Source organism: Protomyctophum bolini (assembly GCF_963924005.1).
Source record: "Protomyctophum bolini genome assembly, chromosome: 15".
Classification (NCBI taxonomy): domain Eukaryota; kingdom Metazoa; phylum Chordata; class Actinopteri; order Myctophiformes; family Myctophidae; genus Protomyctophum; species Protomyctophum bolini.
Window position 1 is genome coordinate 35295459 of NC_137876.1, and position 22395 is coordinate 35317853.

General features: G+C 42.4%; 1 protein-coding gene across 1 annotated transcript; it reads right to left on the reverse strand.

Annotated features, from left to right (window-relative positions):
- Positions 1-1886: 1886 nt before the first annotated feature.
- On the reverse strand, positions 1887-21134 carry acvr1l (activin A receptor, type 1 like). Its single transcript, XM_080783611.1, has 10 exons — positions 20996-21134; positions 20068-20148; positions 16160-16426; positions 15710-15921; positions 15308-15407; positions 14839-14985; positions 14064-14339; positions 8732-8929; positions 4381-4511; positions 1887-3849 (listed from the first exon to the last, which is right to left on the reverse strand). The coding sequence occupies exons 2-10, from the start codon at positions 20135-20137 to the stop codon at positions 3718-3720; spliced, it is 1533 nt and encodes a 510-aa protein (XP_080639737.1). The 5' UTR covers positions 20138-20148; positions 20996-21134; the 3' UTR covers positions 1887-3717.
- Positions 21135-22395: the final 1261 nt, after the last annotated feature.

Consider the following 22395-nt stretch of genomic DNA (forward strand, 5'->3'; position numbering starts at 1 on the left):
CCACTACGACAATTAGAGTTATCCTCGTTTCTCATCATTTTGGACCATGGGCTATAGCCCATATCGTACGGCATACTATAGCACGCCGTTTTTCATCATTTTTGAGGATTTGAAAAAAAATGACAAAATGAAAAATACGATGGGTTATAGCCCATGTTTTTTGAAAATTTGAAAAAAAAAAGTTATGCTCGTTTCTCATCATTTTGGACCATGGGCTATAGCCCATATCGTACGGCATACTATAGCACGCCGTTTTTCATCATTTTTGAGGATTTGAAAAAAAATGACAAAATGAAAAAAACGATGGGTTATAGCCCATGTTTTTTGAAAATTTGAAAAAAAAAAGTTATGCTCGTTTCTCATCATTTTGGACCATGGGCTATAGCCCATATCGTACGGCATACTATAGCACGCCGTTTTTCATCATTTTTGAGGATTTGAAAAAAATGACAAAATGAAAAAAAAACGATGGGTTATAGCCCATATTTTTTGAAATTTTGAAAAAAAAAGTTATCCTCGTTTCTCATCATTTTGGACCATGGGCTATGGCCTATATCGTACGGCATACTATAGTGCGCCGTTTTTCATCATTTTTGATGATTTGACAAAAATGAAAAAATGAAAAAAAAGATGGGTTATAGCCCATGTTTATGAAATTTTGGGAAAAAAAGTTATCCTCGTTTCTCATCATTTTGGACCATGGGCTATAGCCTATATCGTACGGCATACTATAGCGCGCCGTTTTTCATCATTTTTGATGATTTGACAAAAATGAAAAAAAAATTGAAACAACCAAAAGTGTCAAATAATGGTTAGAAGCTGTTTTTCAACAACCAAAAGTGCGCAATTCCGCAATTTCCATTTGCGCAATTTCCGCAATTCCGCAATTTCCGCAATTACCATTTCCAAATTTCCGCAATTACATTTCCGCAATTCCGCAATTTCCGCAATTACCATTTCCGCAATTTCGAAATTTCCATTTCCGCAATTTCCACAATTCCGCAATTTCTATTTGCGCAATTTCCACAATTCCGCAATTTCCGCAATTACCATTTCCGCAATTACATTTCCGCAATTCCGCAATTTCCATTTCCGCAATTACCATTTCCGCAATTTCGCAATTTCCATTTCCGCAATTTCCACAATTCCGCAATTTCCATTTGCGCAATTTCCGCAATTCCGCAATTACCATTTCCGCAATTACATTTCCGCAATTACCATTTCCGCAATTTCCATTTGCGCAATTCCCGCAATTCCGCAATTTCCGCAATTACCATTTCCGCAATTTCCGACACTGTGGAGGACCATCTAGAGGTCCTTTGTTGTCTATTCTGACACACAGCCTCTTTGGACACAGTTGTCAGTAGCTTCAGTGGAATTGTTCATTTGTTTACTGGACAGTGTGACAATTCATGAATTGAGTGGTAACATATATTTCCTTTTAAACATACAAGTGGACATACGGTGAGCCAGCCAGCAGCAGCGCAGGGATTTGAACCCTGATTCTAGCGATGTTAGAATTATGTACCGACGACAACTGCTTGTTTTCTGACATCACCATCCGTACTTACATGTATAGTAGCCTTAGTAGGGAGGAGTAACCTGTGTTGCAGTGGCTTGATAAAGAACCGTCCAAAGCACCAACTCTAAATATTACACTAGTTGGCAGCATGCTGAACAAACAGTAAACAGTAAACAGAAAAAAACGATGGGTTATAGCCCATGTTTTTTGAAATTTTGAAAAAAAAAGTTAGCCTCGTTTCTCATCATTTTGGACCGTGGGCTATAGCCCATATCGTACGGCATACTATGGCACGCCGTTTTTCATCATTTTTGAGGATTTGAAAAAAATTAAAAAATTAAAAATTAAATAATGCTGGTACATGTAACAGTGCAGTAAATATTTTATTACATATAAAAAAGACAAAACATTTGTTTTTAAACAAAAACATCTCTTGTGAAGAAATGCACCTGTAACGTCTACATATTGTCCTTTTTTTTTAATCTTTCCTGAACAAAACAGGATTTTCAAACATTTTGGGCAACTCATACAGCATGGCATGATGGGAGATGAGAGGAGCAGACAAGAGACCCAGCTCTCATACTGTAAAAAACAGAAGTCTATACACACCAAAAAGAACTTATAAAATACTCAGTCTGACCCCTAAACAGTCTTTCCTTCACTCCTTCCTCCTGTCATAGATGCCAACAACACTGGTCATCCACAGTGGAAGAGGGATCTTAATGTTTATACTACCAAATACATACATCTGTACAAGTTATATATTCTTATTCCATTATAATATATACAGTTAAAAAGTCTTATCTTCCTATTGGCTGGTACATCCGTCTATCCCAGGACAAACACCCAGAAGGAGGATTCCAATTGGTAATATTTATTATTCCCGTTTACATACAGTAATGCTTTCTTCTGATACAGCTCATAAAGTAGGTAAATTACCCCACCCCCTTTATAGTTTTCAAAGTAGTGTTCCCTAATAGTAAATATTAATACCAAATAATGACAATATAGTTAGAGTACATTGTATAGTAAATCCATACTGTATGTATACAGTCAGGTTTCACACACCATCCTATATCTTTTTTTACATATCAGTAGCGTAGTAATTGTAATAGTGATTTAATACATAAATATCACTTATTCTTTACAAACTATGTTTATTTGATTAAATTGGCTCTGTTCCTTTGCAACTCAACATTTTGTGTTGGCTTGCTCTAAGTTGGAAGCTAAATGAACGGAACACATCTGATTGTCTCTGAGCAGAACATCCAAAACAGCATGCCAAAACGATTGGCTGAGGATCAAAGGACGAAACAGGCAGGACATTGTGTGTGTGCGCGCGCGTGTGCGCATGTGTGTGCGCGCGCGTGTGTGTGCGTGCGTGCGTGCGTGTGTGTGTGAGAGGGAGATAGTGTAAAGATGCATACTACACCAGAACAACCAACATCAGTATGAAAAATATTGAGGATATTGCAACACGATGGGAATTTCTGATTGAGGTCTGGAGGTTTGCCCTTTCTAAAACTACTGGGGCTTCACTTACTTCACTGCTGACATAATGAACTAAATTAAGGTGGAAACAACGCAGAACATCTGACGATCGTCTGACCAGTCACAGTAGCCAAACTAGTTTGGTTAGTCACAACCTTTCGGAAGCACAGAACACCCAAGGTTAGTTCTGATCCCGCCCACCCAAACCTCTGAATGATGTCATGTCGTTTTGGACCGGCCGAACCAAACAGACGTTGGTTGTTCTGGTGTAGTATGGATTGGGCTTCAGATGGCCTAACACAGAGCAGTCCCAGTAGGGCATCAAAGTGTTGCAGTGATGTAGTGGTACAATAACATGCCATCCATGTCTCTTCAAACTCAGTAACAGTTCTCAGGTCAGTGCAGACAATGGCAGCAGTCCCCCCGTCCCCCCCCGTCCCCCCTTGTAACAAACATCTGGCTTCATCAGCATAGTACAGTTCCAAACTTCTGTGTGTGACGTGCCGAGTCAAAAGCAGAGGGAAAAGAGGTCAACCACAAAGGATGAAGACTAAAGTTTGACGATTCTTTCCTCTTATCTACCATCAGTCCGACCCACCTATGAATAATTTTCCTTCGGCTAACTTTCTCTCATTTTCTTCTCCGTGGCGAAGTCCTGTTACCCGGGAATTCCCTCTGAACTCCCTCAATCCATTCTCTCCCTTTCAGGACTCCTTGCCCTTCTCCAAAGAGCTGTGGATCTTGTCAAGTGTCTTTTTGATGCGAAGCGCGGTCAGCCTGGCTGAAGGGTTCTGGTACCAACACTCCTTCATCAGCTTCACTAAAGCAGATAAGGTCTGAGAAAGGGGAGGGCAGATACAGATTATATTACACCATTCTCTAAGTGAGCAAAGCATGTAGTGAGAAACCAAGTGTTACAGCTGGGGTAATATTCCACAATAATGACCAGAGAGGAGGTCCATTTGAACTATATATATTTTTGTCTGGACATCTATGGGAAATGGCTGACTCAGTCGCAAGAACAAAACACAATCAATTTAGCTATGAAAACAGGACAGTCCAATAACTGTCACACTCGTCTCACTTCTCATGCACTCCTATGCCAGAGTAATAGAAATACAGGGTAGATATGTTTTGGATAAGTTATATAGCAATGAATATGTTTTTTTCAACTGGGAGTGACTGCATGTGAATGTACACTTACAGCATTACAGGACATAGAAGACAGTTATCTAGTGTGACATAAATGGGAATCTTGTGCATCTCTGTTAAGGAACTCTCTCTCTGACCAACACACCACCCTTGCACGTAAACCATAAGTGACAGAAAAGCGGAAACATGTGTGCCATTGGCCCATTGCTACTTACAGGATCAGAGAACCAGCGGTTAGGGATAAAAGGCCTCTGCTGCTCCACACACACTACCTTCCTCATGTCCTCGAAGCTGGGGTCATTTGGCACCTGATCATAGAACGGAGGCTTGTACTCTTCTACAATACCTGAGATGTCAGAAATAAAGATTTTATTAATAAAGATTCTTGGTAAAAAGAAGACCCCATATCCTGGCCTGGGCCATAGCTCAGTGGTCCAGGCACCTTGGCTGGCAATCCAGTCTGGCTGTGTGCCGCGGGTTCGACTACCGATCCCGACGGCCTTTACTGCATGTCTTCCCCCTATTTCCTGTCAGCCTACCATCTGTCCCTCCATAAATAATATAAAATAAAGGCGAAAGCCACCAAAAAAGGAAAGAAAAGAAGACCCCATATCCACCAGAGGTCTGTAAAAGAAAACAAAACCTGTCATGAAGTTCCTGAACCATGAAGAAAAGCATGGATCTGATTGAGTGGGAAATCTGAACCGTTTAAACTTTGTCAAGCAGTGTCTAGCAATTAAACACTGAGGCACTCATTTATTAATTGAGTGTAAAATCTGCCACAGATTCGAGTGTAGGATTCGTAGTACACCCACGTCGCCACGGCATTTATAAAGTGATCGCAAACAGCTGATCCTTCCTTAATTTCGTTCCGACGTTAATAAATGTGACGGCTGAAATCTATCTGGCACGCGCTGTTTTTGCGACATGAAAACATGCAATACGACCATGGAAACCATGGTAACCCTGGCTGGACTTGTGGCCCAGCTCTCTCAAACACACACAGACACATGCACGCACACGCAACTTGCAACTTGTTGTATCTTAAATAAATAAACCTGCATGAATTAAATAAAGCTGTAGGTCTGTTTCTCCTCTCGCTTCACTTCCCTTGCTGCCCGCCTCACCCCCGCACACACGCACGCACATATCGCAATTTGCAAGCAACTGTCACTGTGTGTTGTTAGTTGTATATTAAATTATTAAAGTATTTTTAATTTAATATACAACAAGATGTGAACGAAAACCTGAACCTGTGAACCATGAATTAAATAACAAATAGGCACACAGCCACACACACACACACACGCTGCTGTTTTGCATAGTTGCTCTTCCTGTCCTGTCTGTCTGTCCGTGACACCGTGACCGACTGACCATGCACGTTCGACAGTCTATTTAGATTGCCTCGCAGTCACTAGTCGCTGCAGTGGCTAGGCTGTCAACTCAACTGTCAAAATATGAATGTGCAGCTAAAACTGTAGCCCCATGTGGCTGGCACTGGTGGAGTGGTGGTGGTGGGCTGGCTGGGTAGCCTATACCTATCTCCGATGCGGTTCCCACTTGCGCTGGCACGGTACATTTGGCATTCGAGCGACGCGTCGGGTTTATTAAACGAGGAGAAGATTGCACATACCGTAACTCCAGAAAGACATTGGCCTGCTGATGTAGATTAGGCTACAGTATACGCTACCCATGCATGTTGGGAGACTCCGCAGCTGCAGCACTGACTGCACTATAGGCTACTTTCCAACGTCCCGTCATGGAAATATTCCAGCACTGATAGCCCAAATCCTTGCATGTATCCACTCATGCAAAACACTGTTTAAATGGCTTAAATCAAGCGCGATTTTAATTGTAAAGTTGGAAATCTCCTACAAATTTCATATGACACAAAGACACATCGTTGATGTATAGGTCTATTCCTTTTTTTCCTTTCTTTTTTTTTTTACATGTAGCCCATATACATACAGTTTTATATTAACATTTTAGGAGTGAATACATATGTTTCGATGCCTGTGGCAGCCTCTCAGATGGTCAAACAATGCTGCTCCGCCGTTCTACGACAGAAAAACAGGTGAGGACAAAGCGTACGACAGCTCCCGACCAGACGTGACTTTTTGTCCTGGTGGAAATGGTAAATGCCGAAAATGTCGGTAATTTCGGCGTGCACCCATATTTTGGCGTACGCACGGTTGATAAATGAGGGCCTGAAGCTTCATCTTAAGCTCAGGTCAGTAATTAATACAAAAGATTAATACATCTTTAACCTGACTCTGCCAGATGGTGGCAGTACCGTGTTCACAAGTTCACAATCCTGGAGGCAGGATTGTGAACTATTTTGAAAAACATTTTAAAATAGTGTAAATAGCTGACAAAAAGCTCACAACGTGCCAATGTATATTGGCTATTTTCACTCTTTTAAAATGTTTTTCAAAAAAAAAAGGTCCAAAATAAAGTTTAGGGGTAAGAGGCAAGAATCAAGATAGGGCCCAAGGGGCCACGACTTTTATTTACAGGTTTCAGATGGACACATGTCTTTCTAATTTGATTTATTTGAAAAAAGAAAAAAAAATCATAGGGTTATAGGCTACAGCAGTTAGAGAATAAACAGAATAAAGTCCCAAGACTCATTTCCATTGTGGTCCTCTAGCACATCAAGCACAGATCTAAGGGTGGCAGCGTCTTAAGGGCCCAGGTAATTTAATTTTTAGGCCCGTTGAGAACATAGATATTAATATAGATGTCTCATTGGCCGCTGCAGTTCATTGGAGCGACCTGTCTCCAACGGCAGGAGGAAGTCAAGCAGAATCTCGGAAGGCAAGTGCTGCTGGGAAAGAGGGAGTCGCGCCTCTGATTGGACTACCGAACGTCCCCTTCCGTTCTCCCGTTTAGCTTCCGCTATGCTTTGCAAGGAATCTCAGGAAAGCTTACCAATGCAATCCAATCATGCATCGCCATTGCCTCCCGACGCCCCAGAGCCAGAAGAGGCGTCTACCTTTATATGTCTATGGTTGAGAACCGGCTGCCGGGCACGGCTGCACTAATAACTTTGGGTCGGGCCTGTCTAGACTTTCAAAAGGGAATCGAAGAGGAAGGAATCAACATATGGAATGTCAGAACAACAATGTCAGCTCCATACATGGAGATCTAAGGGTTTGAGTTTTGAGGTCAGATGTAGAGTTGCTGGCCGGCTCCATATATGCAGATCTAGGTGATAATCCAGTCTTCTCCATGTATGGCTATCTCTCTAGGGTTTGATGAGGTCAGTGTCGAGATCTTCATATATGGAGATGGCCATATATGGAGCATGTCACGTGGCGTGATGGACTGATGGCCATATGATGAAAATAGTAGATTTTAATGTAAGAATCAATAAAAAAAAGTTGAACTTTATTTTTTATTCAAATTGGCTTAAAGAAAGCTTTTGGGGATTTTTTATGCAGCTACGACGTGGTTTATTTCTAACCTATAATTTCAGATAGCGTGCTAAAATGAGTAATACACTGTCTGGATGTCATCTCTTGAGATTAAAAACAGATTAATTCTGAAATCACCGTGCAGCAATGGGAATCAAATGGGTGAATGCAATCAAGATACATTTTTATTCATGCAGGACTCGACATCATCATGCAACACGTTTTCGTTCAAAGGAAGTAATTGTAATTAGATTTTTATGGACTTTTTAAAAATACACACAAATGGAACATCCATTGTTAGGTATACCCATATGATGACCACAGATCTAAAAGTGGTCTGCTTTCTACGATTATCGTACCCCCTAGGTTAGGGTACGGCATCTGCCATCTACGTTCAAGTTCGTGGACAACCGTATACTCCATATATGAAAGTGGCGACCGTCAATTTACCTTTTAGTATTGCTCCGGTTGCTATGGAGAGCCTCCGTCCTAAACAGCTATGGGATTTTTAAATCCAGCTCCTTTGAGCCTCCATTATAACAGGATTTTCAAAGACTTGTATCTCTAAAGCTTCGAGCGCTGTCCATGGTGAGCGATCGTAAATCATTTTTGACTTTGTCTCGCATGCTGCGGACATGTACCGGTAACTGTTTATGACGAGAGCTAACGGCTAACAATCAATATTCTCACAACAACAGCCCCCACCTCACTGAATAACCCTGAAATTAAGGATCGTAGAGTGAGAGCGGACGGGTGGCTTATGTTACCACCTGGCGAGCAATAATGGAGTTAAGGGAGGATGGACTCAGACATAACCATAAACCAACCCAGTTGACCAGAGCCACAGATCCAACCCATTCGAGGGATTCAGACTCGAGGGAGTGCAGTGCCCGACATTATGACTCAGTTATTCGTCAGATTGTTATAACATAGGTGTGAGGGCTGTGTAACAACCCGACTTCTAAATGCGACTCTAGTAGTTAATAGCAGATCTACAAGCTCACAATGAAAGATGACACATTGTGAGCTTGTACATATACAGTAGGTTATTTTAGCTATTTTTGTGGGACATCGTTGTGCAACAAAGCCTGAGACGAATCGATTTAAAATTACACAATGACTCATTGATATAGAATAAAATCCTACTAACCATTGCTGTATGTGCGTCGTGCTATCTCCCACAGCACCAGCCCAAAGGCCCAGATGTCCACTCTCTTGTAGGCATCAAAGCAATCTGTCTGAATGGTCTCGTCCAGCACCTCAGGGGCCATGTAACGCTTGGTCCCCACCTTGGGGTTGTTGCCCACATCCAATAGGTTATCTGCCTGGGAGTGAGTTACAGCTAGACCTGTGTGGAAGCGAACAGGTTGTCAGTGTAGTACAAAAGCATTGACATTTTGATTGGGCAATACAGCAAATGATTGTGTGGCATGTAGGGGTGTGACTGATTTGGGTTATTACTTATTACCTAAGCTGTCACCATCATGTTCAGGATTTGCATGTTTACCCTAGGTTTCAAAGCCATCATTTGAAAATTAGGCTTTATTTAAAGTAAATATATTTTTATGTTATGTACTTTTTATGTACAATTCCTAGGCCTTTCTGTTCATAGGTATAGCTATTCATAATTTGTTTAGTGTTGCTGAAACGTTGATGGGAAGAGACAGCGTAACTCACTTTAATTATGCTGAAATCCTGCATGCTCCACGACTGCAAATGTTTCAATATAAACCCCCCAGTGCTTTAGTTATGGAACTTGATTATGAATGTTCAAGTGCAAGGAGACTGAATGCTACGAGGAGAAGGAGGGATTTCCTTCCTGCTTGCACCGTTATTGGACACTGTCTTAGTGTTCATAAATGGGCCAGGGCCATCATTACCAGTACCACAATCCATGTGGGGGCGCATCAATCTTACCAAGACGACACACAGAAGTTGACTGGCAGACAGTCAATAATTAGCTGCTATTTACAATAGAGCCCGACCGATGCCATATTTTTGGGTTCGATGCCGATTTTGGAGAGACCTACACCATCGATGCCGATACGATGCCGATGTTTTGGACGGATGTTTAGTAATCAATTAAAATAATAAAAAATACATTTAAAAAACTTCTAAACTTCAAAATAAGTTTTTTGTTATTCAAGTTAACAATAGAATACATTGAATACATTTAAATAAAATGTTTTGGCACATAAGGCATTTATTTCAAAATGAAATGCACTATATATGCCCTCCTATATTCAGCTATTAGTGTAGATTTCCATCCAGACAATTTTATGTCATAGTGTCTGAGCAAATAAACATGTTACATCATAATCACCATTACATCACCTAATCAACATGAGTTAGACTTTAATATATTAGCGTTTTGTTGTATGTAGGATAGGCTTAAAAAAAATAGAGCAGTCATACTATTAATAGTTTGTTGTGGCTGAAATACACAAGGCTGAAATACACAGCATATCTCTAAATAGCAAATAATGTACAAATGCCTTTTATACATTAATTTTTTTGTGTTTTAACCTGTAAACCTTATAGAAATGGTAACCTGTTAATACTATGGTTAATTATTATTATTATGTACCCCTAAAGTCAGAGATATGAATAGGTTTTAAATGTTAAAAATAAATTATATATATATATATATGTGCTGCGCACCCGACAAAGTGATATACTTCTCCAATAAGCGGTGCAGAACCGAAAAAGTGATATGCTTCTCCAATAAGCGGTGCAGAACGGAAAAAGTGATATGCTTCTCCAATAAGCGGTGCAGAACCGAAAAAGTGATATGCTTCTCCAATAAGCGGTGCAGAACCGAAAAAGTGATATGCTTCTCCAATAAGCGGTGCAGAACCGAAAAAGTGATATGCTTCTCCAGTACAGCGGTGCAGGACCGAGAGAGTGATATGTGCAGGATGGACTGTAGTAAACATTAAATACTTTCCCCCCTCCTGTATAAACAACAGGACATCGGATTAAATAAACACTGATGTCCACCGATGTCCAATGTCGGGCATTGGCGCCCAAAATGACAGATACATCGGTGCGACCGATGGATCTGTCGGGCTCTAATTCACATATTGTTATATCACTAGTAACAACATAATAATGTTATATCATTGACCACTCCTAAATGGCGTTATATCTACGCCTTGTGAGCTTGTCGATTGGCTATTTTTGGTATCAGAAATTACTTTGGGCAGGTGGGAGACTTTAGTTAAACTTGCAATGTGACGCATTACTTTACCGGGGTTACATCTTATGATAGTTGTACTTGAATATTGATACCATGGAATAATAATCCTGTTTAGTGTTTCATTAGCGTGAAGTCACGAACTTGACAAAATAGGACAGCTTATTGCGACGGATTCGAGTAATGTCACGGTTATGTTTATGCAACGCCCTTCAGCTTGCAAGCTGTCTAGGCCTCGAACAGATTGTGGTTACTCCAACCAGAGGTGACCAAATTCTAGACCTCATCATGACGGACCTTCCAGCTGTTGCCACTACATCTGCCAATCTGGGAACTTCTGACCATAATCCAGTCCTAGTAAGACTTGACCTGCCCGCATACAGAGACAAGCCGTACAAGAGGAAAGTGTGGCAGTATGACAAAGCCAACTACTGGGGAATGCGAGGCTTCATCTCAAGCATCAACTGGCGGAAGGTTTTCTCTGAGGAAGATCCTGAGAACATATGTGGCCAGATCACAGAGATCATCCAGACCGCCATGGAACAATTCATCCCCAGTAAAACCGTCATCAAGAAGCCAGGAGATAAACCATGGTTCGATGAGAAGTGCAGTAAATCTGCAAAGAAGAAGCGGCGTCTCTTCCGACAGCTGAAAAACAACGATAACCCAACCAACAAGCAGAAGTTTGCAGAGGCTAGACACACATTTAACCAGGCTGAGAAGCAAGCAAAAAGGAACCATAATGCCAAACTCACAAAGGAACTCACGGACAATACTCTCTCCGGCAAGAGATGGTGGAAGCTTGTCAACTCCCTTTCTGGGCGAGCTGCTATCTCTGACATACCTGTCATCATACACAACGACACAGCTCACATTACAGCCCGAGAAAAGGCAGAGGTGTTCTGCACGGCTTTTGCTCAAAAATGCCATCTCCAGGATGCATCTGCCGTGGCACCCCACATCATACAATCTTCTTCCTGCACAATTGGAAACATCACATTCAAGCCAAAGGACATCAAAAGGCTCTTGAAAGGCCTCAAACCAGACAAAGCCTCGGGACCAGATCAAATCCCCACCAGAGTCCTTAAGGAATGTAGTGCAGAGCTTGCAAGCCCCCTGTGTCGCCTCTTCAGTCGCTGTTTCTCAAGTGGAATCTTCCCAAGCCAATGGAAGATGGCCTCTGTTACACCGGTGCACAAGAAAGACTCCAAAGCTGACCCATCCAAATACCGCCCCATATCCCTGCTTTCAGTCATCAGCAAGGTTATGGAAGCAGTTGTGAACCAACAGCTACAGAGGTTTATTCTTAGGAACAACCTCATATCGCACAGACAGTTTGGATTCAGACCAGGACACAGTACTGCTGACCTCCTGAACATCTTAGGCCAGACGTGGAACAACTACCTGGACAAGAGTGAAGAAGTCTGTGTCATAGCCCTGGACATACAGGGGGCATTCGATAAGGTATGGCATCATGGCCTGGTGGCTAAACTCTCCTCGAGAGGAGTGTCGGGTAAGCTGCTCCAATGGCTCCAAAGCTACCTTTCGAACAGATCCATCAGAGTTGTCCTGTCAGGCCAGGCCTCAGAACCTTGTTCCATCAATGCTTCAGTACCACAGGGTTCAATCCTTGGTCCCCTCCTATTCTCCATCTTCATCGATGACCTGGTTGAAGTGTGTGAGAATGAACTCTACATGTACGCCAACGACTCAACTCTGTATGCACGCATAAGATCTCCAGCACACAGGGCTGAAGTGGAGGCTAGCCTGAACCGGGATCTCCACCAAATATCAACCTGGGGAGATCGATGGAAGACCACCTTCGAACCATCGAAGTGCAAGTCCATGACCATCTCAAGAAAGAGGATCCCATCACAGCTGGACCTACAATTCAATGGGCACCGGCTCTCCTCCACAAATGAGCTTGACGTCCTGGGTGTCAAAATAGACCCCAAGCTGTCCTGGTCGAAACACCTGACCAAAATCTCCATCCGGGCCGGTCAGAAGTTGGCAGCACTGAGGAGAGTGGCCAGTAAACTCACCACCGAGAGCCGTGCAACGGTCTACAAGTTACAGGTCCGCAGTGTCATGGAGTACGCCTCACTCACTTGGATGAGTGCCCCACCGACACATCTTGGTCTGCTGGACAATATTCAGAGGAAGGCCCTCAAAATAATTGGAGTTGACCAAGACACTGCCAGTACGACACTTTTCATCGACAGCCTTAGCCACAGAAGACACGTTGCCGCCGCTACAGTCCTGTACAAAATGCACACCCCTCACTGCCCTAGGGACCTCCAGGACATGCTCCCTCCACCTTACACCAGGCGGCGAAACACCCGCCGATGCACAGCCACACCAGAACATGCTCTCGACCCCCCAGGCTCCAAAACACGGACATTGGACAGAACTTTTCTCCACACTGCTGTTCAGGTGTGGAACAGCCTACCAGAACATGTAGTGGACTCCATCACAGACAACGGCCTTCAAGCCTTTAAACGCAGAGCTCACAGACATCTCCTGACAACCCCTCACACTGACTGTTGAGCTGCAGTGAACCATTTGATTGGCCAATGGATATGTATTTACTATGTATTACTTGGCTATTGTTCACCATTGCATCTAATAAAAAAAAAAACACAGAAAATAGCAAGGACTCGAAGCTGAAGGGGGGTAGCTTCATGCTTGTAAACCGCAGTGACCTGACATCACGGACATATCCTTGGTATTGCGAAAGTCAACTTTTCTTCGCTGGAAGGTTATATTCACGGCTGAGAAACTGAATTGAAGTACTGTCACCTCATAAAAACATAAACTGAAAATCACGGCATTCCATCTTTAATAAAAATTAAATGGTACATACGTTATTTGGGCTTTTTACTTTCACTTTAATAAAAGGTATAAATAAATATAGAGGGCACTGCTGTAATTCAGTAGCATTTCAACTGAAATGCTTTCATGAACACATAACTAGGGACAGACATCAGAAAGGCCTAGTTCACACGTACCAAACACCAATCAAGCAAATGTTTGGTCGTTTTTTTGGGCCACCACAATGCTTTTCCAATGGGAGTCACATGGTTTGATCAAACATTTGTGTTTGATGAGGGGGGAGGGGCACCACCACCAGCAATCAAACACAAGTGTTTGATCAAACCATTTGACTCCCATTGGAAAAGCATTGTGGTGGCCCAAAAAAAACGACCAAACATTGCTTGATTGGTGTTCGGTACAGTACGTGTGAATGAGGCCAAAGACAGACTAAATCAGTAGATAAATGACTGACCCAAATCAGCGATGCAGCAGCGCAGCTCTTTAGTGACAAGGATGTTCTTGCTCTTTAGGTCACGGTGCGCGATGGCCGGTTTCCCTTCCGTGCCAAAGATCTCTGTGTGCAGGTGCACGAGGCCACACGCTACCGATGCTGCCATCGCCAGGCCCTCTGATGTCTCCACGGCAACCCGCTGCAGGTAGTCGTACAATGAGCCGTTGTCATGGTAATGAGTGATGAGCCACAGCTGGGTGCTGGAGTTGCGAGACGTCATGTCAGACGCCATGAAGCCTGTGAGCAAGGAGGAAGAAGTAGGGTCAGTGGAAGGAATGCCAGGAAGGAGGGGAAGGGAAGGGGGGAAATCACTTAAGGATTATTAATGAACGGATGACGGATAACCTTTCATACACTGTAAATAAGTGAGCGGCTGCGCGCATGTGCCAAACATGTCCGGGAGCTCTGAGCGTTGCCTAGCAACGGTCGCTGTCAAAAAATGATTTTAGCATTCCGTTTTATATCATTAAAAACCTCTCCAGACGTCTTGTGCATCCTACTGGTGTAATTATAAAGACATGTGGGGACATCCTGGGCATAATATAAGTGTTAAATAACGGAATGGGAGTTTAGTCTGAAAGGGTTTAGTCCTCTGGCATTTGCCAGCATGTGATCTAAAAGGTCAGACAGATGAAACTGAAATTTTCATGTAGTTTATGCAATCTAATACCCCCCTCAGTCACATATTGAAAAACTGTTCCTTAGTCACCTGACCCGTTATGTATGTATTACTAACCCAGTATGTTTTCATGTCTGAGAAGCACTGTGTTGTAGATCTCCGTCTCCCTGAACCAGGACTTCTCGTCTCGCGATGAGAAGATTTTAACAGCCACATTCTCCCCTTGCCACTGGCCCCTCCATACCTCTCCATACCTCCCTTTGCCTATGAGAGAGATGAAAGAAGAGACATAGCAGGAAGGAAGAAACAAAAGTTATACAACTGGAAATACATTTTGGAGATGACATAATCAATATGATATAATCGATATGCCAGAAAGAAATAAAAGACGATTGTGAATTCGTAATCTCAGATCTGCCATCTCTCCAGATTGCCATCTCTTTGCCATCTCTCCAGATTGATGTCATAATCACTTTGAGGACATTCCGTTTCATGCCGTTATTAAACCTGGTCTTGTTTATTTAAATTACATTATTTAATTTGTTATTTTATTATAATAAAGGTCTGGACTTGATGCTCAACGTACCTACACACTCCACCAGACTTATCTGCCTGGCCACCGTTCTTTGGACAAGAAAGGGAAGCCCAGAACCACTGCCTGACGTGCATGAGTGGTCCAACAGGTCCTGAGGACAGAGAAAGCCACTCTGAACATACTGTATATTTCTAAGGCTCAATCCTTCCCCGTGCTGTAAAAATGGAGCTTTGCCAGCTGCCCATCAGCTGGCAAACATCCATAAATCAACTGTAATAAGGAAAAGCTTGAGTAAGACGTTACTTTTGCAGTAATTATCACAGTGCAGCAGATCATTCATTTACTCATCTACTGCGTAAACTCAACAGAAAAGAACGACTATCCATTTTTATTGCAAACCTCTTTGAATCTGAATCAATACAAACTGTACATGGTAGCTCTGTTTTTCCTTACCGCTAAAGTGCTGTCTCCTACATTCGAGGTGATGAGACCATCTATGGCTCCCTGCTCTGTGTCAAACTCCTGCAACCTCTGCAGGCGGCCATGGTGGAGCCTCCTGCATGCTAGAATGGACACTACAGACAGCAGAGCCAGAACCACCACAGGACCAAGCACAAAGAGCGCCAATGTCTCCACGCGATACCGCACTGGCTCACCTTCTGGGGCTGTGGGGCAGAAGAGAGTGCAGTAGTCGCAGTAGTTGGAACTACAGATCGGTTTGACTGTCATGCCACCATGTGGAAGGAAATACAGTAAAGGGGACATTGTATTGTCATCCGACTGCAGTCACTGCACACACCCATAGAAGAATGTTTCTCCAGACAGTAGTCATTAATATAATGTCTACTGTATGTTTTGCATATTTTCACATAAGTAGAAGCATTAAACACTGTTCATTCTTACCTGACAGCAGAAGAGGCATTAGTGATTTTCTAGTGGTATTGCGGTTACACATGTCCTCTGCACAGCAGATGATGGCCTGGTGGAGGGAAGGCGGTGTGGAGCAATGGAACCGGATCTTCTCTGGCCCTTTGAAACATCCTTGCTCAAACACCACCCCCCCACCGCTGCTCACTTTCACAGAGGAGAAGCAGCTAGCACCATGGCACTCGCTGGCCTGCAGGCACAGAGCTGACACAGGGCTGTCACACAAACACACCAGCTGCCCATCTGTAAGGGAGACGACAAACAAAGACTTAAAGGGTACAGCTTAAACTTTAAGCTTAGCCTTAAAGGACCACTTCACCACTTTTCAACCTATTTTCATATAATTGCGAACGCAGTGATTGCGAACGCAGTGAGCACTTACTATGAGACCTAGCATATCATGTCTGTCCGTGTGTCCGTGTCCCCCCCCTTTGTGCCCATATATGGAGCTGAGTGATTTGTTTGTGATTGATGCAACACACTCCATATTTGGACGTATAGCTGCTTTGGGGACTCCTTATATGGTTATGGCTAAGTTAAAAAAATAACTTAAAAATAAATCTTAAAAAAACCCAAATATGTATGAGCTGCGTTCGCTTCCCGCGTTTGCGCGTCTTACTGGTAGGTCCTCACTAATAATCATGAAAAAAATGGTGCAATTACCGGTATTTTCTACTCTGTGTCTCATAGGAGGGCTGTGGGCAGTTCAGAAACCGTCTTCCAGTGACATCATCGATGGGGAATACAAGCTAATAAAAACTGCAGGCTTTCTAGTCATGAAAAGTTGCAATGCGAAAATGGAAGCCATCTTTCTCACGATAATGAAAATCTACATATTTTTGGAAAATAATCTTGTTTATAAAGAAATCTGCCTAATGATGATGTCACTGGAAGACGGTTTCTACAGCCCTCCTATGAGACAGACTGAGTAGAAAAAAATCGTGCCATTTTTTCATGATTATTAGTGAGGACCAATTATAGGAAGAGAAGTTGAAAAGTGGTCCTTTAATAATGTAGTGATTGCACCGTCTGAATCGCAGGGCAGGCACTACAGAGCATGGTGTGGAGTCTGTGGACGCCCCCCAGCTTTCATTTAAATGAAAGTTACTCAATGGAGTTTGAAGCACCCGGACGTCTGCTGCAAGTACCCCAAATAGCTAGATTTTCAGATTATAGAAGCATGTGCAGTAGCGCTTTAAATGCGTAAGTATTGCATTCTCTGATGTGGCCACCCGGCGACGGCCGCTTCACTGTTCTACCAAGGTTCTGGGGGCTTGGGATTCTGGAATGGCCCTGCAAATCGTTGGAGGTGAGCTTCCCTCCCTCCAGGACATGCATATTCCAAGCGGATGATCAAAGACAGTTAACACTCCAGCCCCAATCTGTTCACACTGCTACTATCAGACAGGCGATACTGCAGTATGAAATGCTGAATGAACAGACAGACAGTTGTTACAACAGCGTGAATTCCGTTTGTGTCCGAGCATAGGCATAACTACTGTCCTCCGAGCTCCGTCCGAGGTGGATATGCTGGATGCCTGGAATCCTGGATAGTCTGATGCGAGGTTACTCCGTGGTGGGAAATAATACAAGTAGTATGGTATGATACAAGAGAACGCTAACATGTACGTTTTATTTTTGTAGAAGAGGCAAACTAATATTGTTTATGCCGTTTGCTTTGAAGGAATAATTGATTGAACATGCACGCCATAATATGATTTGGGTGTGTTCTAAAATAAAGTGTTTGTGTTGAAACATTATTGTACTATAAAAAGGTATATTTTCCCTTCATCTTTATTCTTTTTAGCGTAATAGTATTAGTTTACTATAATTAGATTAATACACGATAATCAACACTAACACTTTATTTACCCAAATCATAGTACAACATACGTATTCAATCAAAGCAAACGGCAGGCATAAACAATAAGTTTGCCTCTTCTACAAAAATAAAACGTACAAGTTAGTTACAGGGCTGCATTCTGTTGTGTGCCAAGCTGTCATTCTCTTGTTGTATTATTTATTTCTCAATCTCACCACGGAGTAACCTCTTGGAGGACAGTCAAGACGGGCAGTGTCAGTAGACCAATCACAGGCAGGCGGGGCGTTACCATGCCTATGCTCGGACACAAACGGAATTCACGCGTTACAACAGCTAAAGAGTCAGTCTTACATGCTCCCACTAGTACGTTTGGCAGTGCCGGTTCTAGGCCTTTTGAGGCCCTAGGCAACATATTATACAGAGCCCAAAATGTTTATAAACAAATCACAAATGTTTATAAACAAATCACAAATGTTTATAAACAAATCACAAATGTTTATAAACAAATACCAAAATGTTTATAAACAAATCCCAAATCCCTTGGTCCTACCCCCCCCGACCATGAGACTTACTACAGGTAAACTGGTAGTGGTCCTACCCCCCCCATGAGACTTACAAATCCCAAATGTTTATAAACAAATCCCAAATGTTTGTAAACAAATCCCAAATGTTTATAAACAAATCCCAAAATGTTTATAAATAAATCACAAATGTTTATAAACAAGTCACAAATGTTTATAAACAAATACCAAAATGTTTATAAACAAATCCCAAATCCCTTGGTCCTACCCCCCCGACCAATTTTGGTACTCTCACTTCATAGTATATGACTGTAAATGCATTCCCATACATTTTATAAATATTTATTGTGAAGTAGGTCTTGAGCTGTCCTACAGAGGCTGCCTGTCGAAGGTATAGTGGGAGTTTGTTCCATGCCGTTGGCTCACAGAAACAGAAAGCTGCTTCACTGTGTTTTTGTAACAGTGTAGTACCTGAGGGGCGGTTTGGGGACATATTTAGGCAGGCAGTCATATAGGTAGCCGCAATTTGCAACTCTAGATCTTTTTATAATGTGATGAATCTAGAGTTGCAATACCCTCCATTGACTCCCCACTCATCCAATTTGCGTTTGAAATCTGCTTTTCTTAAACGACGTTAAACTCACCAACATTGCAGCTGTAGTCCAAGCTTGAATTATCCTCTTTCAATCTGCCGAGCTTGTTTTTCATAAAAATCCAATATCCAAATAATAATAATCCAAATAATCACTTGCACAGATTGAAAAACAAGCTCGGCAGATTGAAAGAGGATAATTCAAGCTTGGACTACAGCTGCAATGTTGGTGAGTTTAACGTTGTTTAAGACAAGCAGATCGCAAACGCAAATTGGATGAGTGGGGAGTCAATGGAGGGTATTGCAACTCTAGATTCATCACATTATAAAAAAATCTAGAGTTGCAAATTGCGGCTATCATATAGGTATGAAGCTGCGAGATCATTGAGACTTGAGAGCTTTATAAAACAAGTAAAAATAACAACCGGGAGCCAATGTAGTGAAGCTAAAACTGGACTAATAATTTATGTTCTCTTATAGCATTAATTTATAATACTAGTAATGGGTGGTGTCCCCTTGCAGTTTTCTAAGCAAAATGTTGAAGTCTGGTAAGGTACCTGGATTCAGAAATCTAGGGAAAGTACTGAAGCAAAAAAATAGTATACTGCTGTAGGAGTCAATAGGACACTTCTGGTTTGCAAGTTGCCCAGCCCAAAGCACATGGGCCCAATATCTCACCTGGCCAATGGCCATGGGCAGATTCCATCTGGGATGAGCAGCATATTTTTTTTGGATGTTTGGATTCCATCGTGGGAGACCCACGTTTGAATGAGTGTAAGTTGCCTCTCTCCAATGGGAGAGGACATAACACCTACAGATGGTTGCTTTAAAATGTAACTGCAATTTGTGGGGAAACTTGCACGAAAACAATCTCCCACCCTTGTATACCTGGAGTGAGGAGAATAAATTAAAGTTGAGCTGAGAAGAACTACTGTAAAAGCCACCATACCTGTGTCCTCAGCCAGTGTCTGTAAAGACAGCAGCAGGGGCAGAAGGACTTGGACAAGGCAATGACCCATGTTTCCGTGCACTGTGGGGAGAAAGATAATGACAGAGGAAATAAAGGAGATGGAGGGACTCCGCTCGTGTAGGAAGTAGGATGTTGTCTGTGTAATTAGATTGCATCGCTCTCTATCGCTTCTAATGAGCCCCAGTGATGTGGGATGTCAGGACATATACAGTACATACATGTCATGCAACATGAAACCAATGTCACCAGGGCTAACACACAAACAACATTAGTTGTACACATCTGCATTAATTCACCTAGACAGACATTGGACTTTTAGTGACACATTTGTTTTGCAATAGAATCAGGATAATTGCATCACAGAGAAAACCAATGCAGCACCATTATTCAAAATATGTCCCTTTGGTATGATATCACCTTTCATCATATAGCATAATTATATGAATGATAATAAGAAAATATCATATGGCCAAATGATGTCATGTTCGCTGCTTCACCGATATCAGGAGTAACGTTAGCTATATAGTCATCCCATTCCTGGGGCATTTGGCTGTCTTCCTATGCAGGCTAGCGTTAGCTTTCTGCCACTGACTGACAACATCTTGGGCTAACATTGCCACGCTCAATGTCAAACCCCACTCTGACGTTAGCTTCGTGTAAGTAGAGTAGCATCAAGTCTGGTCCAGCTCCATATGTTCTTACTGGATGTTACAGAGTTAGCTCTTGCTAACAGGCCATTAACAACAACGGGTTTTATTGCTCTCTCCTGCCGCCTCCCAGGCGCCAGCAGGGCAGGCAGGCAGGCGTCTAGTAGCCGCTAAGCTAACTCTTATTGCACAAGACGCAGCAAAGCCAGGGACTTTTGTTTGTGTTTGTTTTGTTTTTAATCATCATAGCATGTCCTTACCTGGCACAAACGTAGTCCGGTAACTAACTCATTATGTTCTGTCTGTATAATTCACAACATGCACGCAGTCTTAACAATGTTATTGGTAAGGCTGTAGAGCAGAGAGGACCGGCCGCCCCACTGATGATGATGATGACCCACCCACTTCACAGAGAGTAGAGATGTGACGTTCGTGAACGAACGGGGGGGGGGGGGGGGGGGGGGGTTCTATAGCGTAATGTCCATAGACACACAAAACAGGAAAAATAAAGTATTTCCTACAGATTTAACGTCCAAAAATATAAACTAACCCTTTAAGCTAATGCCCAGGATTCGAATTCGGGCCACCCGCATGAAAGTCCACTTAACCACTAGACTAGACCAAAGGGATATCCCTCTGGACCAGGGCGATATTAGACTTACTTGAGGCCAGCCACTGCTACACTCACCTCCCTTTTGACCTCCCACAGGGAAACCCGATCCGGGTCACGGCACCAATGTAACACCTAGGATTTGAACTTGGGTCTCCCGCATGAAAGTCCAACATCTTATCTTAACCACTAAATCAAAGGGATATCCCTCTGGACCAGGGGAGACATTAGACTTTTGAGGCCTTCAGGCAGAGGCTCTGAGCCACTGCTATGTCTTGCATTACAGAAATAATGTATCAATGAACATTTACTGCTGTCTTTTGTGTCCAGAAACAAGAGATCCCAATCGATCATTACAGTAATATCTAGCATCTAGACTCGAGGTTGGAAATGACCTTTATTTTATTGTTGCAATCATTAAATTGTCACCCAAATGCCTAAAAGTAGCTAGAAGTTCAGAAATGTTTTAAAACAGATAGCAACTAATGCGAAATTAATTGTATTGCAAGTTGCTATTAATGTTCATGAAGAATAAAACATTAAACAAGTGCAGATGTTCAGTCTCATATTTTTTTACGATGCTGCTTCTGGCGATGTTCATCACAGACGACAGACTATATTAGATTTCTTTGATTTATTGCTTTGCCTTTGAGAGAGTTGCTTAAGTTCTCAAACACAGACTGGGTTGCCTTTGGGCATATAATAAGTGAATTATAAAACAAAACAGTTCATCTTTGTATTGAGATTCATAGTCAGTTCGACAAGATAGTTATCAGGGACATTTGCATTGTTGTAAAATCTTCTTCTTTACCAGACTGTCATTGCATTCTGTTACATTGTCCTGTGAATGTCTAATTCAAGCTATATTCTGTTCTCATAGCAGCACAAATTCAAGTGGATTCATAGTAATTCATTTTACTTGTCTGGATGTGAAACTAATTGTTTGAATTTATTGACTTCTTATGGTTGGTTTGTCCTATAGAGCGTATGTTAGTGTGTGTGTGTGTGTGTGTGTGTGTGTGTGTGTGTGTGCACGTGCGTTTGTGCACG

Coding starts and splice junctions, on each gene's coding strand:
- acvr1l (XM_080783611.1), bottom strand. CDS start 20,137: ATGGGTCATTGCCTTGTCCAAGTCCTTCTGCCCCTGCTGCTGTCTTTA. Junction 16,427..20,067: donor GACACTGGCTGAGGACACAG/GTATGGTGGCTT, acceptor TCTCCCTTACAG/ATGGGCAGCTGGTGTGTTTG. Junction 4,512..8,731: donor ACGACGCACATACAGCAATG/GTTAGTAGGATT, acceptor CTGACATCTCAG/GTATTGTAGAAGAGTACAAG.